At 33.3% G+C, this 23025-nt stretch overlaps 1 protein-coding gene across 4 annotated transcripts in view; it reads right to left on the reverse strand.

Moving 5' to 3' along the window:
• The window catches only part of POT1 (protection of telomeres 1), an 83234-nt gene extending 60423 nt beyond the window's left edge, over nt 1-22811 (reverse strand). Inside the window, exons 1-7 of one of the 4 annotated variants that reach the window (XM_082631743.1) lie at nt 22665-22811; nt 21700-21881; nt 19996-20068; nt 16548-16639; nt 4288-4401; nt 3456-3503; nt 1365-1479 (exon numbers count right to left, since the gene is read on the reverse strand). In XM_082631743.1, the coding sequence (XP_082487869.1) occupies nt 1365-1479; nt 3456-3503; nt 4288-4401; nt 16548-16639; nt 19996-20068; nt 21700-21822 (565 nt within the window). In that variant the 5' untranslated portion in view covers nt 21823-21881; nt 22665-22811. Of the gene's footprint in view, nt 1-1364; nt 1480-3455; nt 3504-4287; nt 4402-16547; nt 16640-19995; nt 20069-21699; nt 21988-22664 lie in introns of all 4 variants that reach the window. The other 3 variants (XM_082631742.1, XM_082631741.1, XM_082631744.1) reach the window with 3 other exon arrangements.
• Between the last annotated feature and the right edge of the window lie 214 nt (nt 22812-23025).

Here is a 23025-nt window from a genome sequence, read left to right on the forward strand (position 1 = left end):
GCCGCTGGGCCTGCGTGTCCGGAGCCTGTGCTCCGCAGCAGGAGAGGCCACAACAGTGAGAGGCCCACGTACCGCAAAAAGAAAAAAAGAAAAAAAAGAAAAAAAAATTTGCATATGTATAATTTAATAAATTAAATCTTTAAAAAATATTAACTCACTGAGAACATCTTTGTGTTCCCAGCATGAGCCACAGCAGCTGGCAGGCATACAGTCCATAAAGACAGTACTTCATCAACATCACCACTGTTTCACATTTTTAACATCTCTAAAATATGGCTATATCTTACAATTGACAGTGAAGCATAGCTTTTCTTAATGATACATAAAATAATGATGCCTCTTACAAATGTTGTTGTTTCAAATTAGACTAAACAGAGCAATAAACGTTAAATTTCATTGAACTAAATTAAACCAAGGTGAAAGTGCCTGTCTGTTAACTACATTAACTCTCAGAAAGCTGAAATCCACGTTTTTTTGATTCATTCTTTTACACGTTAGTCTGTTTAAAAGCTTACATTTTTATATAGAATAAGTTATATCTCCTTAACTATCTTTAAAAACAACCCAAGTACTATGCCTTTTGACCGGGATGTTTAATCCTTTTACATTTAAAGTAATTACTGATAGGGAAGAACTTACTCTTGCCATTTTGTTAATTCTTTTCTGTCTGTCTTGTAGCTCTTTTGTCCCTTGTTTCCTCTCTTATGGTCTTCCTTTGTGTTTCACTGATTTTTTTTTTTTTTTTTGTCGTGACCTACTCTGATTCCTTTCTCATTTTCTTTTGTGTATCTTCCATAAGTATTTTCTTTTTGGTAACCACAAAATTTACATAAAACACCTTACAGTTATAACTATCTTAAACTGTTAAAAAATAAATTTCTATCATATACAAAAGCTCTACACTTTTACTCCCCTCCCTCAAAACATACTTTATGTTACCGAGTCACAATTTACATCTTTTTATATTGTAACCACTAACATATGTTTACAGGTAGCTCTTTTTTATACTTTTGCCTTTTAACTTCTGTACAAGAGTTAAAATGATTTACATAACAACATTACATATTCTGTACATGTCTATATATTTACCTTTTCTAGCTTATTCTATACTTTCATAGGCTATTTTATACTTTCATATGCTGTCATGTTGCTGCTTAGCATTCTTTTCTTCATTTATTCTCTACAACTTATAGACTATACTTATTCTATAAGTAAAAATGGACAAAAAATTTGCATCAGTATTGTTTGACAATTATAAATCACAATTAAGTTTCTAAGACTTAGAGTACTGAAGGAGCTGTGTTCCTGAACCAATAAAACAGTTCCAGTCCATTAAAATCTTGACCAATTTTAATAATACCTACCCGTTCCTTTGCTCAGATATGGAGGCTTAAAGAACTTCACAACACCATAGACATTGACAATCATGCCACTCTTAAGTTGATTCAGGGGTGTATATACATAATGTGTGGCTGAAACCTAAAGAAAGACAGTGAATATAAGTATTAAGATTTTAGAATCATGTTATGATCAAATTTTTAAGTTAGTAAACTGATCTGCATTTTTTCCTTCTAAGTGTCTAAAAAGAGACTATAGCCTGAAAAAAGGGAAACTGCACAGCTTAAAAAGGTTGCTATATAAACCATGTAGTTTTTCATATAAATAACTTTGATTATAAATGGTGTAATTTGTACACAACTCTAAAAAATGCAGTTTAAGAGGCTTTTGTTCTGGTTTTTAACCTTAACTAATATCACTTCAAAACTTATGGCATATATTTATTTTTTTTCCTATACTGCTATGAAGATTTTAATAAGGCCTAAATAAAGCCAGATTTTGATTATAAATGATATAAAGACATTAAAAATGGTAATAAAAGAAAATATGTTTTTCTGAAATAACTGTACAGAAGTTTGGAAAGAAAAGGGGAAGTGATTTCACAAGAACGTCTGATGTTAGTCAAACAATTCTGAAAAGGGCTCAGACATTTGGCCCCATCACCCACCCACTTCACTCCCAACTGGAAATAAGGTTACCTATCACACTAAGAGTTAAAATTTTAAAAATCAAATCAAAATGAATTGGTTTTTTCAAGGAAGCTGATCCCTCAGGTCAAACACAAGGGCAAGGCTTGCTTAGAAATCTCATCAAACCATGATATTAAAAAAAAGTAATGAAAGAAAAACAGTGGTCAGCATATGGGACAGAATAGAGACAATAGGTACTCAGCTGACAAACTAACTGGATCGAATATATTATCTTAACAAATATCTCCCTAATGTGGAGATGAATGGGAAGGCCAGCACAGCTCAATGACCCTAACCATTATGGTCTTCCAAGTAATGTACTTGTTAATTCACAACCAGCAATCAACATCTTGATTGTAATTTGGCTCTCAATGTAAATAAGCCAGTATGTGTGTGCAGAGCAGCTAAGTTATATTCTAATAGTTCAGAATACCTGAGCTTCCTGAAAAACCATTTTTGCCAAGTTCAGAGGCTCTCTCATTTACTTCTGCCTTACTACAAGTGCATGGATGTATCAGATATTTGAAGTTGACCTATCTATAACAATTTTGAAAAACACTAATATCAGAGTTAATTCATATTTTTTAAAAAGTACATCAATACTTTTATTGGTTACAGTTACCCTAAATAACAAATTTAAGTTATACTATTATGGTAGTGTTCAGAATTTAAAACCTGTATCCCGTAGTCACTGTCAACTAGAAGCAAAGTCCTTGAACTCTGTCCAATAGAAACTAAAGGTTTAAGAACATAGGTAGAACATAAAATTTATTTTAAGGAGCCCACGGGTCGCAACTAAGGAGCCCATGTGCCACAACTAAGGAACTCGCCTGTGTAACTAAGGAGCCCATGTGCCATAACTAAACTTTATCAACATATTACCTTCTTTCCAGTTTCACTCAGCTACAAGTAGCTCACCTTTAAAAATGGGAACCTTCCCATTGCTATGAGATGACAAAATTTTACAAAATATTGAAAATATGATTTAAAAGAAAAAGCAAAATGTATCAAAAGTATAATAAAATTCTTTACTTAAAATTACATAATTTGTCAAATCACAATTCAGCACATAATAATCTGTTTAAATATAAGCTGATGAAAAGCAAAAGAAATGAATTTGCCTAAGATTTAAAAGGAATAAAAATCCCAGTGTCTTCACACAATAAAACTTCTTTTCCATTTTAATTTTCTTGTGTACGTAACTTCTGCAAAATATCAGCAAATATTCCAGACAACAGATGAACCAGGTATTAATTACTAGGGAAATATATAACTCAAATGTAATATCATTATATATCAAAAAAGTAGAGATTATGTTTTCCCACTGTATTGATACTAGTTCAAAATCAGTCTATAAAGTGGATCAAATACATATATGTATGTGTGTGTCGGGTGTACATTTCTAAATTAAAATGAATACCATCTTACCAAAGACATTGATTCTGTAGAAAAATCTCTTACGGATTTAACATAAACCTGAAAAAAAAGAGAGGACTTATTTGTATACAAACATGTCCAATGTGATTACAGACCTTTAATTGTAGTAAAACTACACACTTTATAATATTCCAGTTCACAGAATGGCATAAAGTTATAGCTTACAAATTAAGAGTGGCAGGTACAAAGTTGTCTAAGCTAAGCTTCAGTTTAATTCACTAATTTTAATATCATAGAACCAAACCTGGCCCATAAAATGCCCTGTTCAGACAAAAAAACAAAACAGGCAGATGTTGGTCTGCAGGCACATAGCTTGACCCAACTCTACTTTTCCACCTGACAGCCTTGACCAAACAGGCAGTCTCCAAAAGTGTGTGTGTGTGTGTTTGTGTGGGGAGGGGGCGGGGGGTGGTGAAGTGAGAGGGAGAGGATGAAGACCTTCATAAAGAATGAAATAGGAGGAAATCAGTTTTACCTAAAAAGGGGCACCTGATCAATTTAAGGTAAAATCAAGCAGACCATCAAAAGAGGATGACAGTAAAACTGCAAAGAATATATTGATCAGGTTTAGAGTATCTGTGAAGCTTTAAGAATTTCAGTAACAAATAACTGTCTTTAAGGGATCCTTCTCTGCTACCTGGAATCATTCTAAATAGAAAGCCAAGAAAAGGATTTTTATTTTTTGAACTTAAAATATTTAATTACAATAATTCAGTCAGACTAAGTAGTTTATCTGCAGATACACAGAAATACTACTTCTATTCCATTACTTTAGCTCATTAAAACTACAATATAATTAGAGACTAAAAAGTTGCATACTTACATAAACAGTTGATTTGAAGTCCTCAGATGCTTTCAAAAATAAGCAACGTTTACCATCTCTGCTTGTAGATGAAGATGTTGACAAAATAACAAATCCGGCCACTGCAATGGTGTCCTATATAAAAAAAATAATTTTAAAATCATCAAAATACCATAATTCTGAATGCCATATAGATTCTGATTTTTATTACTATGTAAAAACAGGAATCATTTCTATAAAATGAAAAGCTGGTTAGCCTAAACTTGTTTAATGCTTTCTGAATATAAGATTGAGACTACCACCTCCTACAAAAGGGTATCAGCAATGTAGCCATAGATAAGTACAGTGCTCCTCTTAATGGACCAGGAAAACACTACCTAAATCACTTAGAAATTTTTATTTATCTAGTAGGGCTTCAAAAATCAATGTTTATGTCAATTTATGTGAATAAGTGTGCATGAATAAACACAACGAAGAGACAGTGATGAGCCAACGGTATTAAGAATGGAAATTAAATGAAACTAAATCTCTGAGAGACTACATTGAGAAAGACATGTCATTAGTGCAAAAACTCCATACTGTTATAAAACTAACATGAGCATAAAGATCCAGGGTATGAGACATAAATAAGACATTTCCATTTATATACTAATAAGAACAAAGATACTTTCTTTCCACATAGGTTTATAATAATAAGAAGAAGCCAATCTCCATTTATTCCTGCCTCTCTCATTCTTTAGTTAAATCTCTCTTTTCTTATTTTCCAAATACTGGAACATCCACACTTAGTGAGTCTTGTCTTGCTGTATTATACATACATACATACATATATATATATATAATATATATATACACATACACACACACACACATACACACACACATATATATTATTATCTTACTCCCCTAATTTTAACACCAAAACCTTAAGATAAACAGAAATTCCTGGGCTTTAGGCAGCTTCCTTCAATAATCTTAATTTCTACCAAATGGAAGTCTTCTGCATTACTGATTTTGCACGTATAAGAGTGTGGTGTCAACCCCCAGGATTCTCTATTTAGGTCCATGAATTAGGCTATAAGCACCTTGAAGACAAGGGTCATGTCTTATTCTGCTTTGTATTTACAGGGCTTGGCACAAAGTAGGCCCTCCATAAACTATCTGTGAATCAAAGGAAGGATCATAAATTGCCTTTCTAAAATCTCTGGCCCTATCCAGATATTTTAGCTCTGCAAATTTCTGCATTTTATTTTCTTATGGTGAGACTGCAAACATAACTGTGTCTGTGCTGTTAATGCTAAATAAACACAATTCTTCACAGTTAAGTGGGAGAAAATTTTCCTTCCCACTGAAGATTTTCTGTTTGTACCATGGTTTAGGCAGTTTTAAAGGGGAATAAAATAAAGTGCAAGAGTGCTTCTGGAGTAAATTACTATTATAACTGAAAAATATGCAGTTTTTCCAATTTACCTTTGAACAATTTACCTTTATTCTGATTTAAATGAAAACTTAAGATTTCAGTCAAAGATGTAAAGTTGTTTAATCAAACTAACACAGAAGAATAAATAGAAGTAGGGAATTCATTGGTCTGTCAGTTCTAAATTCTCTTCAAAATACAAAAAATAACCTATCTCATGTTATTTTCTATTTTACTTTAAAATGTCTTAAACATAAATATACGGAAAGATATACACTAAATGAAAGTGTTAGGGGAAGAAATGCATATTTTTCAATTTTTCTGTATAAACCAAACTTTTAAAGAATAAAAGTATTTCTTTTATGATGGAGAAAACAGTTTTAAATAAAGAGAATAAATCATTAAAAGCAAGACATCAGTATTCATAACAAAAAATTTTCAAAAGTCTATTCTAACATTAGCAACACAACTCCGTAAAAGGTTACAACTTTTCCTCTAGCATACAATCGACAAAATGGAAATAAGAACCAAAAATACTTTTTAAGAACCTAAATTCCCGTTGACAGACGAATGGATAAAGAAGATGTGATACATATATACAATGGAATATTAGCCATAAACAGGAAATTGGGTCATTTGTAGAGATGTGGACTAGAGACTAGAGACTAGAGTCTAGAGACTGTCCTACAGAGTAAGTCAGAAAGAGAAAAACAAATATCGTATATTAACGCATATATGTGGAACCTAGAAAAATGGTACAGATGAACCAGTTTGTAGGGCAGAAATAGAGACACAGATGTAGAGAACAAACATATGGACACCAAGGGGGGGAAAGTGGCGGCGGGGGTCAGTGGTGGTGTGATGAATTGGGAGATTGGGATTGATATATATACACTAATATGTATGAAACAGATAACAAGAACCTGCTGTATAAAAAAATAAATAAAATTCAAAAATTCAAAAAAATTAAACAATATAGTTACTAAAAAATTTTAAGCTACAAAATAAAGCTATAAAAAATAAATGTTCAATTTATTATATATATATATATATATATATATATATTTTTTTTTTTTTTTTTTTTTTTTTTGCGGTACGCGGGCCTCTCACTGTTGTGGCCTCTCCCGTTGCAGAGCACAGGCTCCGGACACGCAGGCCCAGCGGCCATGGCTCATGGGCCCAGCCACTCCACGGCATATGGGATCTTCCCAGAACGGGGCACGAACCTGCGTCCCCTGCATCAGCAGGCGGACTCTCAACCACTGCGCCACCAGGGAAGCCCAATTTATTATATTTATGTTTTATTTTTTAAATTTAATTTAATTTTACTTTTAATTTTTATTGAAGTATGGTTGATTTACAATGTTGTGTTAGTTTCAGGTGTACAGCAAAGTGAATCAGTTATACATATACATGTATCCACTCTTTTTTAGATTTTTTCCCCATATATGCCATTACAGAGTACTGAGTAGAGTTCCCTGTGCTATACAGTAGGTCCTTATTAGTTATCTATTTTATATATAGTACTGTGTATATATCCATCCCAAACTCCCAATTTATCCCTCCCCAATTTATATTTATAAACATGAATTTATATTTAATTTACATATAAATTACATTGAAGGCCCTCAGTGATCTCATCCCAACTTACTCTGCCTGCTTTATCTCCATATACTTCCATTCAATACAAAATAAATCAGATTCTCTTATATATCCAATGTTTTTCCACATATATTTTTTGCATTTTCTGAGTACCTATCTTTTAAAATCTGGGCTGTAAATGCTTCTTCCCTGTGAGGCTTATCTTAGCTTGTACCCCAAAGGAAGAAGGAAAAATAATTCTTCCTTCCTCTGAACTCTCCTATGCCCCATTTTAATATTTTCATGTGTGTTATTTATAAACTTTCTTAACGTTTTTACTGCCCTTAAAACTCTGTAAGATCCTTGGGACTAAGAATGTCTTATCCATCTGAATATCCCACACAAGTGACTAGTGGAGGCTTCTGTTCATAATCAGTGGTCAACAAATATCTGTTGAATAAATTAATGAACACTGGTAGAAACTGAAATACAGATCTAAACAAAAGAGAAAAAAAATAAATGGCTTAGGATTCATGTCCCATGAATTTATTAATCATAATGTCTTTCAAATTAATTCAAATATACAGAGGATAAGAAACATAAATATATAATATGCTGTTTTAGTTTGTATAAACACTCATTAGATTGAGTTGAAAATGAGATTTAATACACATTGTTCTAAGTTTCTGAGAAGAGCATAGCATACTGAAGCCATTCAAACAAGAATGGGAATTACACAGTTCAGTGGTGAGACTAAAGTATTCTGATATGTCAGAGTAGGTGCCTATCTCAGTCTGCTGAAAACAGTATTAGAAAACCAGCTTGAGAAGCATAACCCTGCTGCTAAAAAGGATAAGGTTTTAATTGCTATATTTGCATCAAAGTTATAAAAGTGAAAACACATTTGAAATGAAATCTTTGAAATAACTCGGCATACTCAGATATCAGCAAAGCAGTCATTTCCCTTTTGTCACAGTGCCTTAGATAGATTGAGCCCTCATCATTAGACAATTTTCAGTGTAGCCAACAGGAATATTTCTACCGCAAACAAGTTGCAGAGAAAATGAATGAAATCAGTACAGGTCTTTTTAACGTAAGTGTTCTTTAAAAATGAACAATTAAAAGGAAAAAATATCAGACAACTTACTTGCATATAAACAACCATGGTTTTTACACACTAGTATCTCCCAATGAGGAACACAATCAGTGGTGAAATAGGAAGCAAACCAATAGGTAACAAAAATGTAAATCACAAAACCAGTGTATTAATTTGCTTATTTTTAATGGATAATATACTAAAAATTCTTAAGTCATCAGGAAAAGGGCAAAGAAAATATGAAACAGTTGATAATCCAAAAAGAAAAACTTATCTGACTTTAACAGGCATTAAGTAATTTTTACTGTACTGACCTTGCAAATACTGTTAGGTTATCACATCTTAAAACACTGTTAAAGAGTGAAAGCGTACAGGGAAAAACCAGGGACCTGATGTCATTGATAGTGCAGTGATTGACAGAAAATGTTTCTTTAACATAATAAATGTATTTCATGGGTATTAGCACTTACTGGATCATGTAACACCAAGGACACAACTGGAAGTAATATATGTAATATTAGCATTAAAAAAACCAAAATCTTTAAATGGTCTACAAATCATTTTATGATCTGATGCCCACTCAGCTCACCAGCCGCATTTCGTGTGACTCACTCTGGAACTCTGCCTTACCATAATTCCTTAGCATTCCAGGATCCTCACTCAGGGCCTCTGTATATGCTGTTCTCTCTTACTTATCTACTCTCCTGGTACCCCTATGTTCATTCTTTCGGCTATTTTTCTCATTCTGCTACTCAGTCTTCTTAGTACATATCACATCTGGATAAAATAATTAATTACATAATAGTTGTTTAATTCCACTCTTCTCCATTGAAAACTATTCCATGAAGGCAAGGTCCATAACTGTCTTATTCAGTTAAAATGTCTCTGACATCGAGCATAGAAGACAAAAAACATTCAACAAGTGTTTAGACAACTCAATGAATACCTAAATATATGAATATACACACACAAACACACAAACACACATTACATAAAATATACCTTCATTAAATCTTAACATAAACTATACAACTACTACAAAACTTACTTCATAGAATCTTAGCATTTTAGAATTGTGAAGGACCTCAGAGATCGCATAATCAAACACCTTCATCTTTCAGATAAGAAAATAAGGGCCAGAGAGAATAAATGAGCAGGTTAAGGTCACACACAGCTAATTAGTTGTAGACAAAGACAAGAACCCAGATCTCCTGACTTCCATGGTAGGTACTACTCTACCTCCTCTTTCAGAAGTAAATCTTACAGGAACGGGAAAAAACGTATTAACAAAGCAAATGTCTGTAACTTTGACAGTTTTGTGATAAGACCTTTTTTTAAACTTTTAAAATACTTTGGAAAAGTCTTTCCTATTTTATATCTACATATTAATGTTAAAACTTTCTTTAAATGAAAGTTATAACTGAAAAAAATGCCTCAGATGGAGTGAATTTCAATTAGACCATTTGTATTCCCAGAAAATGTACCATTAATCTAGCAAAGCAAAGATGTTTTAGGATTGCTGTATTCAAATACAGAGCTAATCTTAAGGAAACAAGTGACAAAGAAGAAAGGTGTAAGAATCGAGCTATAAAAATTCATTCATTTTTTTTTACCCTGTGTATGTCCACATTTATTTTTAAAAACTTTTTAACATCTTTATTAGAGTATAATTGCTTTACAATGGTGTGTTAGTTTCTGCTTTATAACAAAGTGAATCAGTTATACATATACATATGTTCCCATATCTCTTCCCTCTTGAATCTCCCTCCCCCCCACCCTCCCTATCCCACCCCTCTAGGTGGTCACAAAGCACCGGACTGATCTCCCTGTGCTATGCGGCTGCTTCCCACTAGCTATCTATTTTACATTTGGTAGTGTATATATGTCCATGGCACTCTCTCACTTTGTCCCAGCTTACCCTTCCCACTCCCCGTATCCTCAAGTCCATTCTCTAGTAAGTCTGCATCTTTATTCCCGTCTTGCCCCTAGGTTCTTCTGACCTTTTTTCTTTTTCTTTTATTTATTTACTTATTTTATTTATTAAAAATTTTTTTAAATTTAGATTCCACATATATGTGTTAGCATACGGTATTTGTTTTTCTCTTTCTGACTTACTTCAATCTGTATGACAGTCTCTAGGTCCATCCACCTCACAATAAAAATTCATTCTTTTATGCAAAAAGTTTTACCTTTGATTTGTAACAATTTTTAACCTTAATATTATAGACTCTAAAATAAATAGCCTAATTAGACCTCCCAAATGATCAACATTCATGATTTTAAACACAGAAAGAATTTAAACTAAATTGTGACCTCAGTCTTCTCACCATTATATTTTAAAAGGAGAAACCTTGACTTACCATTACCAACATCCTATTATCTGACAAGTACTAATTAGTTGTATGGTTCTATTCTATTTTAATGAATACCTATTTAAAATATATTTCAAAAGCAGAAGACACCTTTCATTCTTATCAGTTAGGAAAAATACTAATATCTAATATATCATACATGTTTTATAGATACATGTACATGTTTTGCTAACTCATTATATTATAAACCTTTTATATTATTTCTCAGGTAAGAATTTAATAAATACAAGAATGTTAAGGAAGGATAAAGATAAAAACGTATTTAAAATATAAGCAAACAGATCCCTAATATTCAATACCATGTATTTATTTTTAAAACACTTCTCTAAGATGTCCAAGATACATTGTGAAATAAAGCAATTTACAAAACATGGATTGTATGATGTCATTTTGTAGAAAATGTACACATATGTTTATATGTATATAAAGATACATACATATATAAGTATACATATATACACACATATATAAAAGCTGGAAGGATACAAAAAAAAAAGACACAGCAGTGGTTTTATCTAATAATGGGATTAGGTAATGAGAGTCGGTTCAGAGGGAGTGGGGTACCTCTTGCTTTTCTGGTTATGCCCCTCCATGCTGCTTGAATGCTTTTAAAACCATGGCCACACAAGAAGAACAAAATCTTCTAAGGCAAATATTTGCAAGACGTAATTCAAGTCCACAATATCTCCTTGAGGCAGGACAAAAATACAGTCGTGGAGACAGAGTAGCTTCTGTACTTACTACAAGGTTAGCTTTAGAATAACAGTACTACTGACCATCAGGACAGAGGGTTACTAATGGCTCAAACGATAAATGTATACGGAAGCACTTTGCAATCTGTAAAGTTCCACACAAATGTAATATGATATTCTCAATAAAAGATTAGTAATATAATATATAAAAGATTAGTACCATATTTTAGTAAAAGGTTCCAAAAATCTGATTAAGCATTAGAAGCTAGCTTTAATAAATGTTTGAAAAATAAACAAATGTGTTTTGTTGCCTAAGCTTAAGCAAAATCTAACAGCCTCTTAAGTATGGCCTTTGCTATTGAACTATGTAAAATAAAGGACAGAAAAAGAAACAGAAAAGTAAGTTCTTTAATCTCCTTACATCACTAGAAATTAGAATTTACGATCTCTTTATGTCATTTCACTTCAAAACATCCAAACATGCCAGCCAGAAGAGCTCTTTAATTATGAACCCCTCAAAAAACAAACACACACATTCATATGCACACGCACATACACAGTCAGAGGCACCCAGGACTAATGAGGAGGAAGGAAGTATAAGATAAACAGAGATCCATGCACTAAGGTAAAAAAAAAAATTAATATATGCATAATAAATGTAATACACACAAACCTAATAGCAACTCTACCTAGAACATTTCCTCCAAAGATTCTTTTGTATTTCCTTTGTAAAATGTTTCAAAAAATTCTTTAAGATTAAAACGTTACATTCATATTAGCACTTGACTCTCATGAACATAAAACTTTTCTAAAAATAATACATGAAGATTTTTGTAAGATACCAACTTCTAATATCAGATCATTATTATTTCTGTATAATGAGGGCAAAGAGCTAATTGCTTTTGGAGTTCAATATTAACTCAACTATATACTGAGATAGAATCATGAAATTGGGCCTTTAGAAAGCAGCTCTTGATGATCATATGTTCATGGATCTCTTTGAGAATGAGGTAAGAGTTACAGATGGCCTCCTCAGGGGGGAAAATACATAAATACATTTACATACACTTTTAGTTGGTTGAAGAACCTTTTTTGGCTATCTATACACTGTTGGGGATTCACTGGAGATCCTAGCACCCTAGGGTCTCATCTTCATCTATAAACTATAGGCCCTTTCATAAAAATGAAGCAGGCTTTAGTTTTATTGACAGTTGACTCTTAAAACAGGATGCTAAAGCCTCTTCCTGATCATGCATTAAAATCAACTTTTCTCCCCCGAAGGAAACCGAAGCAGAGAGTGTAATGTTGTACTTATTAAAAAAAATATCAGGAGCGAAGAAAAGAAAGGCAACTTTAATGATCTTAGCAAATTGAAAGGAAGGAGGCTATTATTTCCTGGCCCAGGTCCTTGAAATCTCTAAAACTGTTAAAAGTGTACTTCTTTACAGAAAGGAAAGAGTTCATCTGAAATAAGAACATGAAACTACATTTCATGTATATTTAAATATTCTATAACCCATGAAAACTAAATATTACTAATTCAATGTACTATTGCAAAACTTGCCTATGCATACCTAACTGCCTGAAGAATGAGAAAGCTGTTAATACACTGATTTGGGGTTGTTTTTGTTTTGTTTTGTTTTGAAGGATGGGCAGCCAGAGAAAATATCTGTTATAACTTAGTATCCACATGTAAATTAGTCATTAAACTGATTTTTTTCATTTTCTCCTATCTCATCAAAGTATTATAATAGAGAAATTGTTTTCTAGTTCAAGGGAAAAACATGTAAGTTATTTTTCTAAATAAGTGAATCTTTCCCTGTTAAACACCTATCTAGTATTCTCACTTTCATTCCTCTCTCTCCCTCCCTCTCACTCTCATCATCTCTGAAGAATATCTTCCTTAAAAAATGGCATGATTTGGGGACTTATTCAACACTGAATTCTTAATAATTCAGAACTGTGATCATAAATATTAATTATTTTAACAAAGGTGAAATAAAGTCATGCCTTTAAGAGCAAGAAGAATAATAATAAGGAACAATAACAGGCCTTTACTGGAGCCACCCACAAAAGTGCCTCATCAAAATAACTATATAGAGATACTGGATCCTACCCTACCTAAACGGCCTCAAGCAGGTATGATTTTCTGTGTGTGTGTGTGTGTGTGTGTGTGTATACACATGCTTTATATACTTTATTTCCTAGTCCCCTTTCTTGATAAGACTGTCAGATAGTACTTTTTTAGTATACTTGCCTCTAGAACTTCACAGTGCCATACCAACCATATTAAAACTATATCTCATTCAGAGTTTTTAAAATTGCATCGAAAATTAGTCTAGTTATCATTCTGAAGAGAAACAGTCTAATGAACTGTCCTAGGAATTTCTGGACATGAATTGCATGGCAACTATTTGATTTCTTCAAATTGTGAAGTAAGATTTTAAGATATACCACTGACTTAATAACAGCTTTTCACTGAGAAAAAAAATCACTACACTAATTCTTTTCTTTGTTCAAATTATAAATTAAGAAAAAATTAACTGATTTACCACCTCCTTACAGAAACTTAGCAAAAAATTCCTAGGAGAGAACACAGGCGAAATGTTCTCTGACATAAATCGTACAGTTTTCTTAGGTCAGTTCTCCAAACTACAAACACACACACATATACAACTAATCAATTCTAGGTCAATTCAACAAATGCTTTAGCTTTGGTCTTTATACATCCACAATAGCTACTGAATTACTGTTAAGGTCTCCTCACTGAGTTCCCTACCTCAAGTCTCCTCCTGGTAGAAGAAAATAAATTTAAAAATAATTTATGAGATAATCAGGGAAATTGGAACACTGACTTGATATTTGATTATATAGAGGAATTACTGTTAAATTATTTAGGCATAATGATGAAATTGTGTTTATTCAAATAGATAGTAAGACACATAGATATACACAGATATGTGTGTATATATACATGAATACATTGATGATATTTCATGGTTTATAAAAGCTGATGTTAATATTTCAGTAGTATAATTGTACTATGGTATGTATTCATTTGTATATATACATATACAAGTATAATTTTAGGATGCCTTCTCTTTTACATACTGAAATTTTTAGGGTTTAAATTATATAATTCCTGATATTTGCTTCAAAATAATCTGTGGCAGTAAAATGAAAAGATGAAACAGATGAAATAAGAGCCTGAATGCTGATAACTAAAGTTAGATATTTGGAATATGGACAGTCGTTATACAATTCTCACCACTTATATATATGTTAGAAATTTTTCATAATAAAAAGTTTAAAGACTAACAAATAAAATATTCCACTAAAAAACTAAGTGCCTACTCTTTGATGTTTTTCCCCAAATCCTCCAGGCAGATTCAGTTTATTGAGGTTGCTATTCCAGTTCTATTATAGTTACTACCATTAAATGATTTTCCATTAGGCTAGTGATAGTGGACTCCATAAGGTCAAGCACTGTGTCTTATTCATTTTGGTTTCTCCAGAGCCTAGCACAGAGTTAAGCAAAATGTCAGCCCTTAATAAATGTTTACTGAACCTAAATGAAAAAAGAGACAGAGTACAGACAATCCCATCTGACTGTGTCATTTTGCAGAAACCATTGTTTTTTCCCACGTCATTTACTTGTTAATAACAACCATAAATCAAAAAGGATTGAAACCATATATCTAATATTCCTGCAACATCATTATAGAAGTACTGTCTAACTCTGAGCAACTTATTTGGAGACTTATCAATGACTCAACAATGTTTTACAGCTATATGCTTCAATATTGGTTAATTGCCAAAACTGGTTTTGCAAATATCTAGAGGATCTCCAATTAACATCAAAGATGTTATGAGATTCTTACAGAAAGTTAATTTTAAATCATTTGAATACGCATGCAGAAAAAATCTGTAAGATTATACACCAAACACTGGTTAATTTCTGGAGATGTGCTGTCCAATACAGTATCAATTAGCCATATGTGGCTATTTGAACTTAATTAAAATGATATTATACAAAGTTTAAAATTTAGTTCCTCAGCTGTACTAGCCATATTTTAAGTGCTCATTGGCCAAATATGACTAGTGGCTACCATACTGACAGCACAGATATAGAACATTTCCATCATCGCTAACAGTTCTACTGGATGGTGCTACTGATTTTAGTGTGTTGATCTTGTGACCTGCAATATTGCTAAATTCATGTATTAGCCCTAGTTGCTTTCTTTTGGATTCTTTAAGATTTTCTATATATCAGATCATGTCATCTGAGAAGAGAGATAGTTTTACTTCTTCTTTTACAATTTAGATGTCTTTTATTTCTTTCTTATTTAGTTGCTCTGGCTAGAAGTTCCAGTACAACGTTGAATAACAGTGGTGAAAGCAAGCGTCCTTGTCCTGTTCCTAACCTTGGGAGGAATGCTTTCAGTCTTTCACCACTGAGTATGATGTTAGCTGTAGGTTTTTCATAATTGATCTTTACTATGTTGAGAAGTTCCCTTCTATTCCTAGTTTTCTGAGTGTTTTGATTATGAAAGTGTGTAGAATTTTTCAAATGCCTTTCCTGCATCAATTAAGATGATTGTTTGTGTCTTTTTCCCTTTGCTCTATTACTGTGATGTATTACAATGATTGATTTTCTTATGTTGAACCAAAAATCCCATTTCTGGGATAAATCCCCCTTGGTCATGGTGTTTACTCCTTTTAATATGCTGTTGTGTTTGGTTTGGTATTATCTTGTTGGGGATTTAGCAGGTATTTATTTTTATAACAATTATAATACAGAGTTATAGCTCATTATTTTTTAGTTAGTGAGAATTATTTTTTAATTAAGTGAAGAGAAATGTACATATCTTTAAGATATTCTATTGAACACTAAAAATTAAACTTAAGTTAGAGGAAAAATTGTTCCTTTTTATGTCAATGATAAGTTTTACTAACCTCTTACGAGTGTTCAATTTTAAAGATGTTGCTTTTTTAAGTATAATTTTTCATATACCTACAAATATATAATGAATCACTAAAAAATGGCCTATGGGATAAATACAGCATCATCAATAATTCTAAGTCTACTGCAAAAAAGATAAAGTAATATAAAAATACTTTACCCCTTCATAGAAAACTTTAGCACAGTCCTTCGCTAATTTTCCAAAAAATAATACACTGAGGGTGTTAATCTCCGAATTTGAATTTTCTTGTTCTGCGGAGAAACACAGACACACAGAAAAACACTTTAGATATAAAGGTGTTCCAGACAAGAAAATTGATGACAACTAAATTCTAAAAACTATAGATACTTCAAAATATAATTATGAAGAAGAGTAATTAAAATGTTTATAATTCACTTGTAGTTTACTCTTAACACCTTAAGTATCGTAAAAATAATGTATAGAATGCTACTAGGCATTAAAACCAAAATTATAACTAGTTTCACCTAAAATGTTTTACAAATTTCTGTAAATACTACATTAACATCATATAATGACCACTTTCAATTTATTTTCACATGGTTATGATCAAAAGAACTGAATAAGTTACAATTATTCAATTTTTATAGTGTATCACTCCCCAAATACTTCATTTTTACTGATCTTCTGGTAATCTATAATTATTAGAACATGAAGTTTTAATCTAGGGAAGTGTGTTCTTCTCCCCCAGCACCCACATATTGAAGAATAAAAGAGCATGTGTGTGTAAAAACCAAGCTATCTGTGATTTTGACAATGAAAATTACTTGGAAAAGAAGAAACAAACATTTTACAATAATCTCATTTGGATATTCTAGGCTTTGATAAAGAATCTCCATAATCTTCATTCTTCAGAGGCCACCTCCTAGAACCACTGAAGCAAGTCCAAATGCTAAGATTCAATTACTATATCATCTGAGGGAGGTCACATTAATATCAGCTTTCAAACATTCAACTACTAGAAGAAACTGCCTTCATATCAGACTTTCATGCATCTATGAAGTACATGAAAGATCTTTCTAAACTTTGCAGTGTAACTTAGAACTCTTGAATCTGCTACTTTATCACCAGCAATGAAACAACTACATCTGCCTATTGCCTCCTTTCACTTACCTCTTTCATCCAACTCCTCAAAACAAGTATATACATAAACTGAAACAGTAATGTTCCTTAAAAACAAAAATACAATGGCTTCTAATCAAGATATAACTTACTTCTTTAATATCTTAAATGACCTATCAAATGTCTATTTCTGGCCATGACAGAGTAACAGGGACGGGATTTGCTCTCTGGCCTTAAAGCAACTAGAAAACTAAGAAAATATATATAAAACAACAGTTTTCAGACACTGGACAACAGTAAGTGCAGGTAAGTGATCTCTTTGAGATGGAAAACAAAGCAATAGCCCCAGCTTACTTCCTGGAAAGAGTTTCCAGGCAGCAGAAAATGGAGGTAAAAATCCAAAGAAAGCCCAACAGCCTCACTGAATTCAGAAGAGTTCAGATTTGAGGACAGCAAGGCAGCTAGAATCTGCATGACATGATGCTGAAAGGAAGACAGCAGCATAGATAAGAGTGCTCTGGAGATGGGTGCCTTCTCGTCTTTGGTTGAGTACTGATCTCCAAAAGCATGGGAGGAAAGGGATTAGAACCACTTGAAAGAAACAGGCAGAACAATTCTGAGACACACACAGGGCTGTGAACTCTTCTGGTTCCAACCAGCCAGAGTGGAATCCTCATACACAAAACACATAGTAAACTTGTCAGAAGGGCACTTCCTTAGTGATAAGGGCAAATTAGCCCCCAAATAAAGGCTGCTCTAGATCCATCCTAACAAAGCTAATCAAACTGATTCCAAGAGAATTTACAGTATTCCAGAACAAAGACAAATAATATTTAAAGGATTACAAATAAATCCAATATTTGATAATATAAAATTCTAAATGTCCAGGATCCAGTTAAAAAATTGCCAACCGGGCTTCCCTGGTGGCGCAGTGGTTGAGAGTTCGCCTGCCGATGCAGGGGACACGGGTTCGTGCCCTGGTCCGGGAAGATCCCACATGCCGCGGAGCGGCTGGGCCCGTGAGCCATGGCCGCTGAGCCTGCGCGTCCGGAGCCTGTGCTCCGCAACGGGAGAGGCCACAACAGTGAGAGGCCCGCGTACCGCAAAAAAAACAAAAACAAAACAAAAAAATTGCCAACCATACAGAAAGGAAAAACACATAAGGATGGGGGGGGCAGGGAATCAATAGAAAAGAACTCAAGAAATGACAGTGATGATAGGATTTCCAGAGAAGAAACAGTTATTAAAAGTACATGTTCAAGGAAGTAGAAGAAAATAGATGAGGAGAACTGGCAGATATGAAAAAACTCAAGATGAACTTCCAGAGTTCATATAATATTAGAAGCTAACAGTACACTGATTGGAGTTAACAGCAGATTAATAGAGAAGAAATGTTACTGAAAACTGGAAAATAGAGAAAAATTAATGAAAAGAAAGGCCGATTTTAAAGATCAGTAAAATAAATCTCTAGCCAGAATGATCAGAAAAAAAAGTAAGTGAGTGAGAATGAGAGAGAGAGAGAGAGAGAGAGAGAGAGAGAGAGAGAGAGAGAGAGAAAATAGTCACAAATGATCAAATCAGTGAAATGGGATACCACTACAGATCCTACCAATATTAAAAGCATATAAAATGTATATTATGAATGACTTTATGCCAATATATCTGACAACCAAGATGACCTGATAAATTCCCTTAGAAACATAAATTACCAATCACTACAGGAAAAGACAGATTCCTATCATATTTTTCATAAATTTAAATGCAAAAATCCTTAACAAAATATTAGCAAATCATACCTAGGAATATATAAAAGGATAATACATCAGGCATACCACCTTATCCTGCTCTATTTGTCTACAAACCACATTTCTATCAATTATTACTTTATATAATTATTTGTTGAATTTATTTATTCCCCTACAATGTAAACTCCATGAATGCAAGAACGTTGTTTCGGTCACTGCTATATTCCCTGTACTTAGAACAGTGTCTGATATATATCTGGTTTTCAATAGTTGTAGAAATGTGGTTCAAAGTTTGTTTCCCATTCACTGCTGTAGACCATTTTTCATTCATTCAACTAATTTCAGACTTCAGATGAGATTTACTTTGGTCCCCAAGTATTCTAAGCTCTTACCAGGATTATTTAAGGGTTACTAGGAAGAAGAATTATCTCTCATGTAACTACACCTGGGTAAGAAATAACATGCTGAAAGTAGCATTTTCTTAAAATTTGCTAAGCTGTTTGGGTCACATTAGTGAAACTAGAAGTAGGGGGATGAGTTAGTTATTGTAATAGCCTAGATAGGACGTTAAAGGAATCTGAAGTAAAACAGAAGCAGTGGGGGAATGGGGAGAGGATAGACTTCGGAGAAAAAAATTTAGAGAGGAAAAGAATAACCTTTCATTCCATAGATTTTTATACTAGAAATGATTTTTGTGCTTATGTGTGTATGTATACATATATAAAGTTACCCATTTCTAGATTACAAGCAAAAAGTTAAGCAGAAATGGTCTTCTTATATACCTTGTAGTCCAATCTTCAAAACAGCTCTTCTGTTTCCATCATAAGTTAAAGAAGAGATAAGTGAGAGTTTTCCCTGAAACAAGAGAAAAACAGTTACACAGAAAAGCCAAAAGAGATTATAACACCAGATACAAGTAAAAAATAGAATAAATTTTTTAATTTGCTTTATTCATCATTACAAAATACTGGAAAGAATCCAAGTACTGCTACATTGGGGAATGGATAAACAGACTGTGATGGAATTCTAGCAACCAATAAAAAGTAATACTATTGATAAACTCAACAACCTGAAGAATCTGAAATGTATTGAGTGAAAGAAGCCAGAATCAAAAGGCTACCTACTGATACCTGTAACATATAATATTGTACATCAATTATATTTCAATTAAAAAAATAAAAGTCTACATACTGTATGATTCAATTTACATGGCATTCTTGAAAGGCAAGAATACTGTATACTCTCAGAAAACTGGTCAAAAGTGGTTGCCAGGGACTGAAATTAGGGTAGCAGCTGACTATAAAATTTTGGGGGGGAGGGCGATCGTCTGTTCTATAGCTTGATTATGGTTTTAGTTATATGTTTTTATATATCTCTCAAAACTCACAGAACTGTATACTAAAACCAATGAATTTCACAGTAAAATGTATTTAATAAAATTCAAGAAACATAAATATGTTTCTTGAGATATCTACAGACACGTGCAGGTTAGATAAGGGAATTTAAGAATTCAAACTGACATTTTACTTATATCTAAAGGGGTTTATTTTAGTAACACTAATAAAAGTGCTAGAATTTAAAAAATTTCATTTAAATGCTTCTATATCAAACACACAAAATAAGAGAATGATAAAGTTAGATACAGCTCAGTAATAATTAATATTAATGACCTGTCACAAAGAAAAGGAATCTAATCACAGCACTTTATTAATAAATACAAGTATGTAAGAAACACCATCCGAATCAACCAAATGCAAAATGAGTTTGCAAATACTAACAAGCATTTGATTAGGAATTTAAATTCAATGAAGTAGAGAAGACCAACTGTAATACGTAATACTCTATTTCATATGAAAGAAAATATAAGTAAAATGGAAAATAAACAAAGGAATAAAAGATAAATGTCTACATGGAGAATATTGATTAGAAGGGCAAAACTGAAGTGTGGCATTATTTCCCCTTCTTTTACTATCAGACCCATTTTATCAGTAAGCCCCTTACCTCCTTCCCAGCATTCTTAACTTTGTCCAAAACTTAAATATACAATAACTAAAATTAAAAATTCACTAAATATGCATAAAATATTGAATATAACCAAAAAAAATGTTCAGTAAACTTAAAGACAGAACAATAGAAATTCCACAATATGAAAATCCCTCTCAGCCAAAAAACAAAACAAAAACAAAACAGTACTGAAGAAAAACAAACTACCTCAGAGACCAGAAGTACAACATCAAACAGCCCAACATACAAACATACATGTAACTGACATCCAGAAGGAGAAATGAGTAATAATATACTAAAAAAAAAATCCAAGAAACATTAGCCAATAATATCCCTAATTTGATGAAAAACATTGACTTGTGGATCCAAGAAGCTCAGTTACCCACAAGCATGAGAAATTCAAAGAAAAACCACACCTAGGCACTTGACAATCCAACTGCTGAAAACAAAACACAACTATTCTGAGTTATGAAGATTCTTACCTCGATATATTTCCTGCTATAATCACAACCTGGCTGTAGGTATCTGAAGTCTACTTTGTGTAATTTACTTAGCAGATCAACTTCAGGCACTCCTTTGACTTCTTTTATTAATTCAAGTGGCATATCAGATCTGCTTCACAGTGCCGTGGAAAGCACATTCAGTTAGGGAAGTTGATAGCTTACTGCTGAAAACACAAAGCCCAGTGTTTTATCCAAAATGTAGTCAATAATTTGCTTTAAGCTTCTTTGATTTAGTTTCGCTTTTCCTTTCCTTTAAGTTAGTCATCACTGTTGGGGGAGAGGGAGGAAGGATGGATTATTCTATAATTTTATTACAGGGATCAATACACGAATCCTACTAAGGCATTGAAACTTAACTCTTTTTAATTTAGTTTTGTATTTAAAGAACTACTTCTAAAAGCCAGTTTTAGGATCTGTAAACACTGCACTAGCAATTGCCTTTACCACTGTGCTTTAAAATGTACAAACTATTGGGGAAGGGAAGGGAAGGGAGGTTGAAAAGTTTTGGGTTTGTTTTTTAATCCCTTTGGCAGTTGTAATATTGTGTGGGCAAATTGTGCACCAAAAGCTTATTACTCCAAAATGTATCAGTTGCCTCCCCCCCTCTAGCCCCTATGCAATAGAAAGAAACGACTATTGAACTGATGTTAACTTGTGCATTGCAGATTCAATCTTTTTTCTCAAACTTCTTGCCTGGGACACGAGCTAGTGTCGATATTTAATTTTAGTGTGTGCCCACCAAGCTTCTCCAAGCCAGTTGACCGTCTAGAGGGCGGGGGCCTGCATTAACTCAAGTCAGCTGCTCACAAAACGCCAAGCAAGATGCTCAACACAGCAAGCTCAAAACAAAGACAAGTACGAACAGTTTCTCTGCAATAACTTCTCCAAATTTTTATCTAAATTAAATCAGCCTCTTCATAATACTGGTTCAGGTCCCGACTCACCTTGTACCCAAGCAACGAACTCCAAATATACTTGAAAATTGACCAACGCTCTAAAGAGAAACCAGGAAGAGTTCAGACTGGCGCGCCCGTGACGTCACACGCACGCTAGGAACGCAGTCCCACGCATGCGTACACCGTCGGTGGGGGGGTGGTAATCTGCCCCTTGCTACTGGGCGCTTGGAAGGACGAGTTGCGAGACGGTTTCCAGGCCTAAAATGCCCTGGAAGTTTCATGGAACACCTAAAGGGTGCGGCACCTGGGGAAGCGTGAGGCGGCTATACTTCTCCCGCTCCCCGAATTTCCTCCGCTCCCCTCAGCCCCGCCCCCGCCTATTTTGGGCAAGCCGTGTGGGGGAGGGGGG

This window comes from Mesoplodon mirus (genome assembly GCF_964341445.2).
Source record: "Mesoplodon mirus genome assembly, chromosome: 9".
Taxonomy (NCBI): domain Eukaryota; kingdom Metazoa; phylum Chordata; class Mammalia; order Artiodactyla; family Ziphiidae; genus Mesoplodon; species Mesoplodon mirus.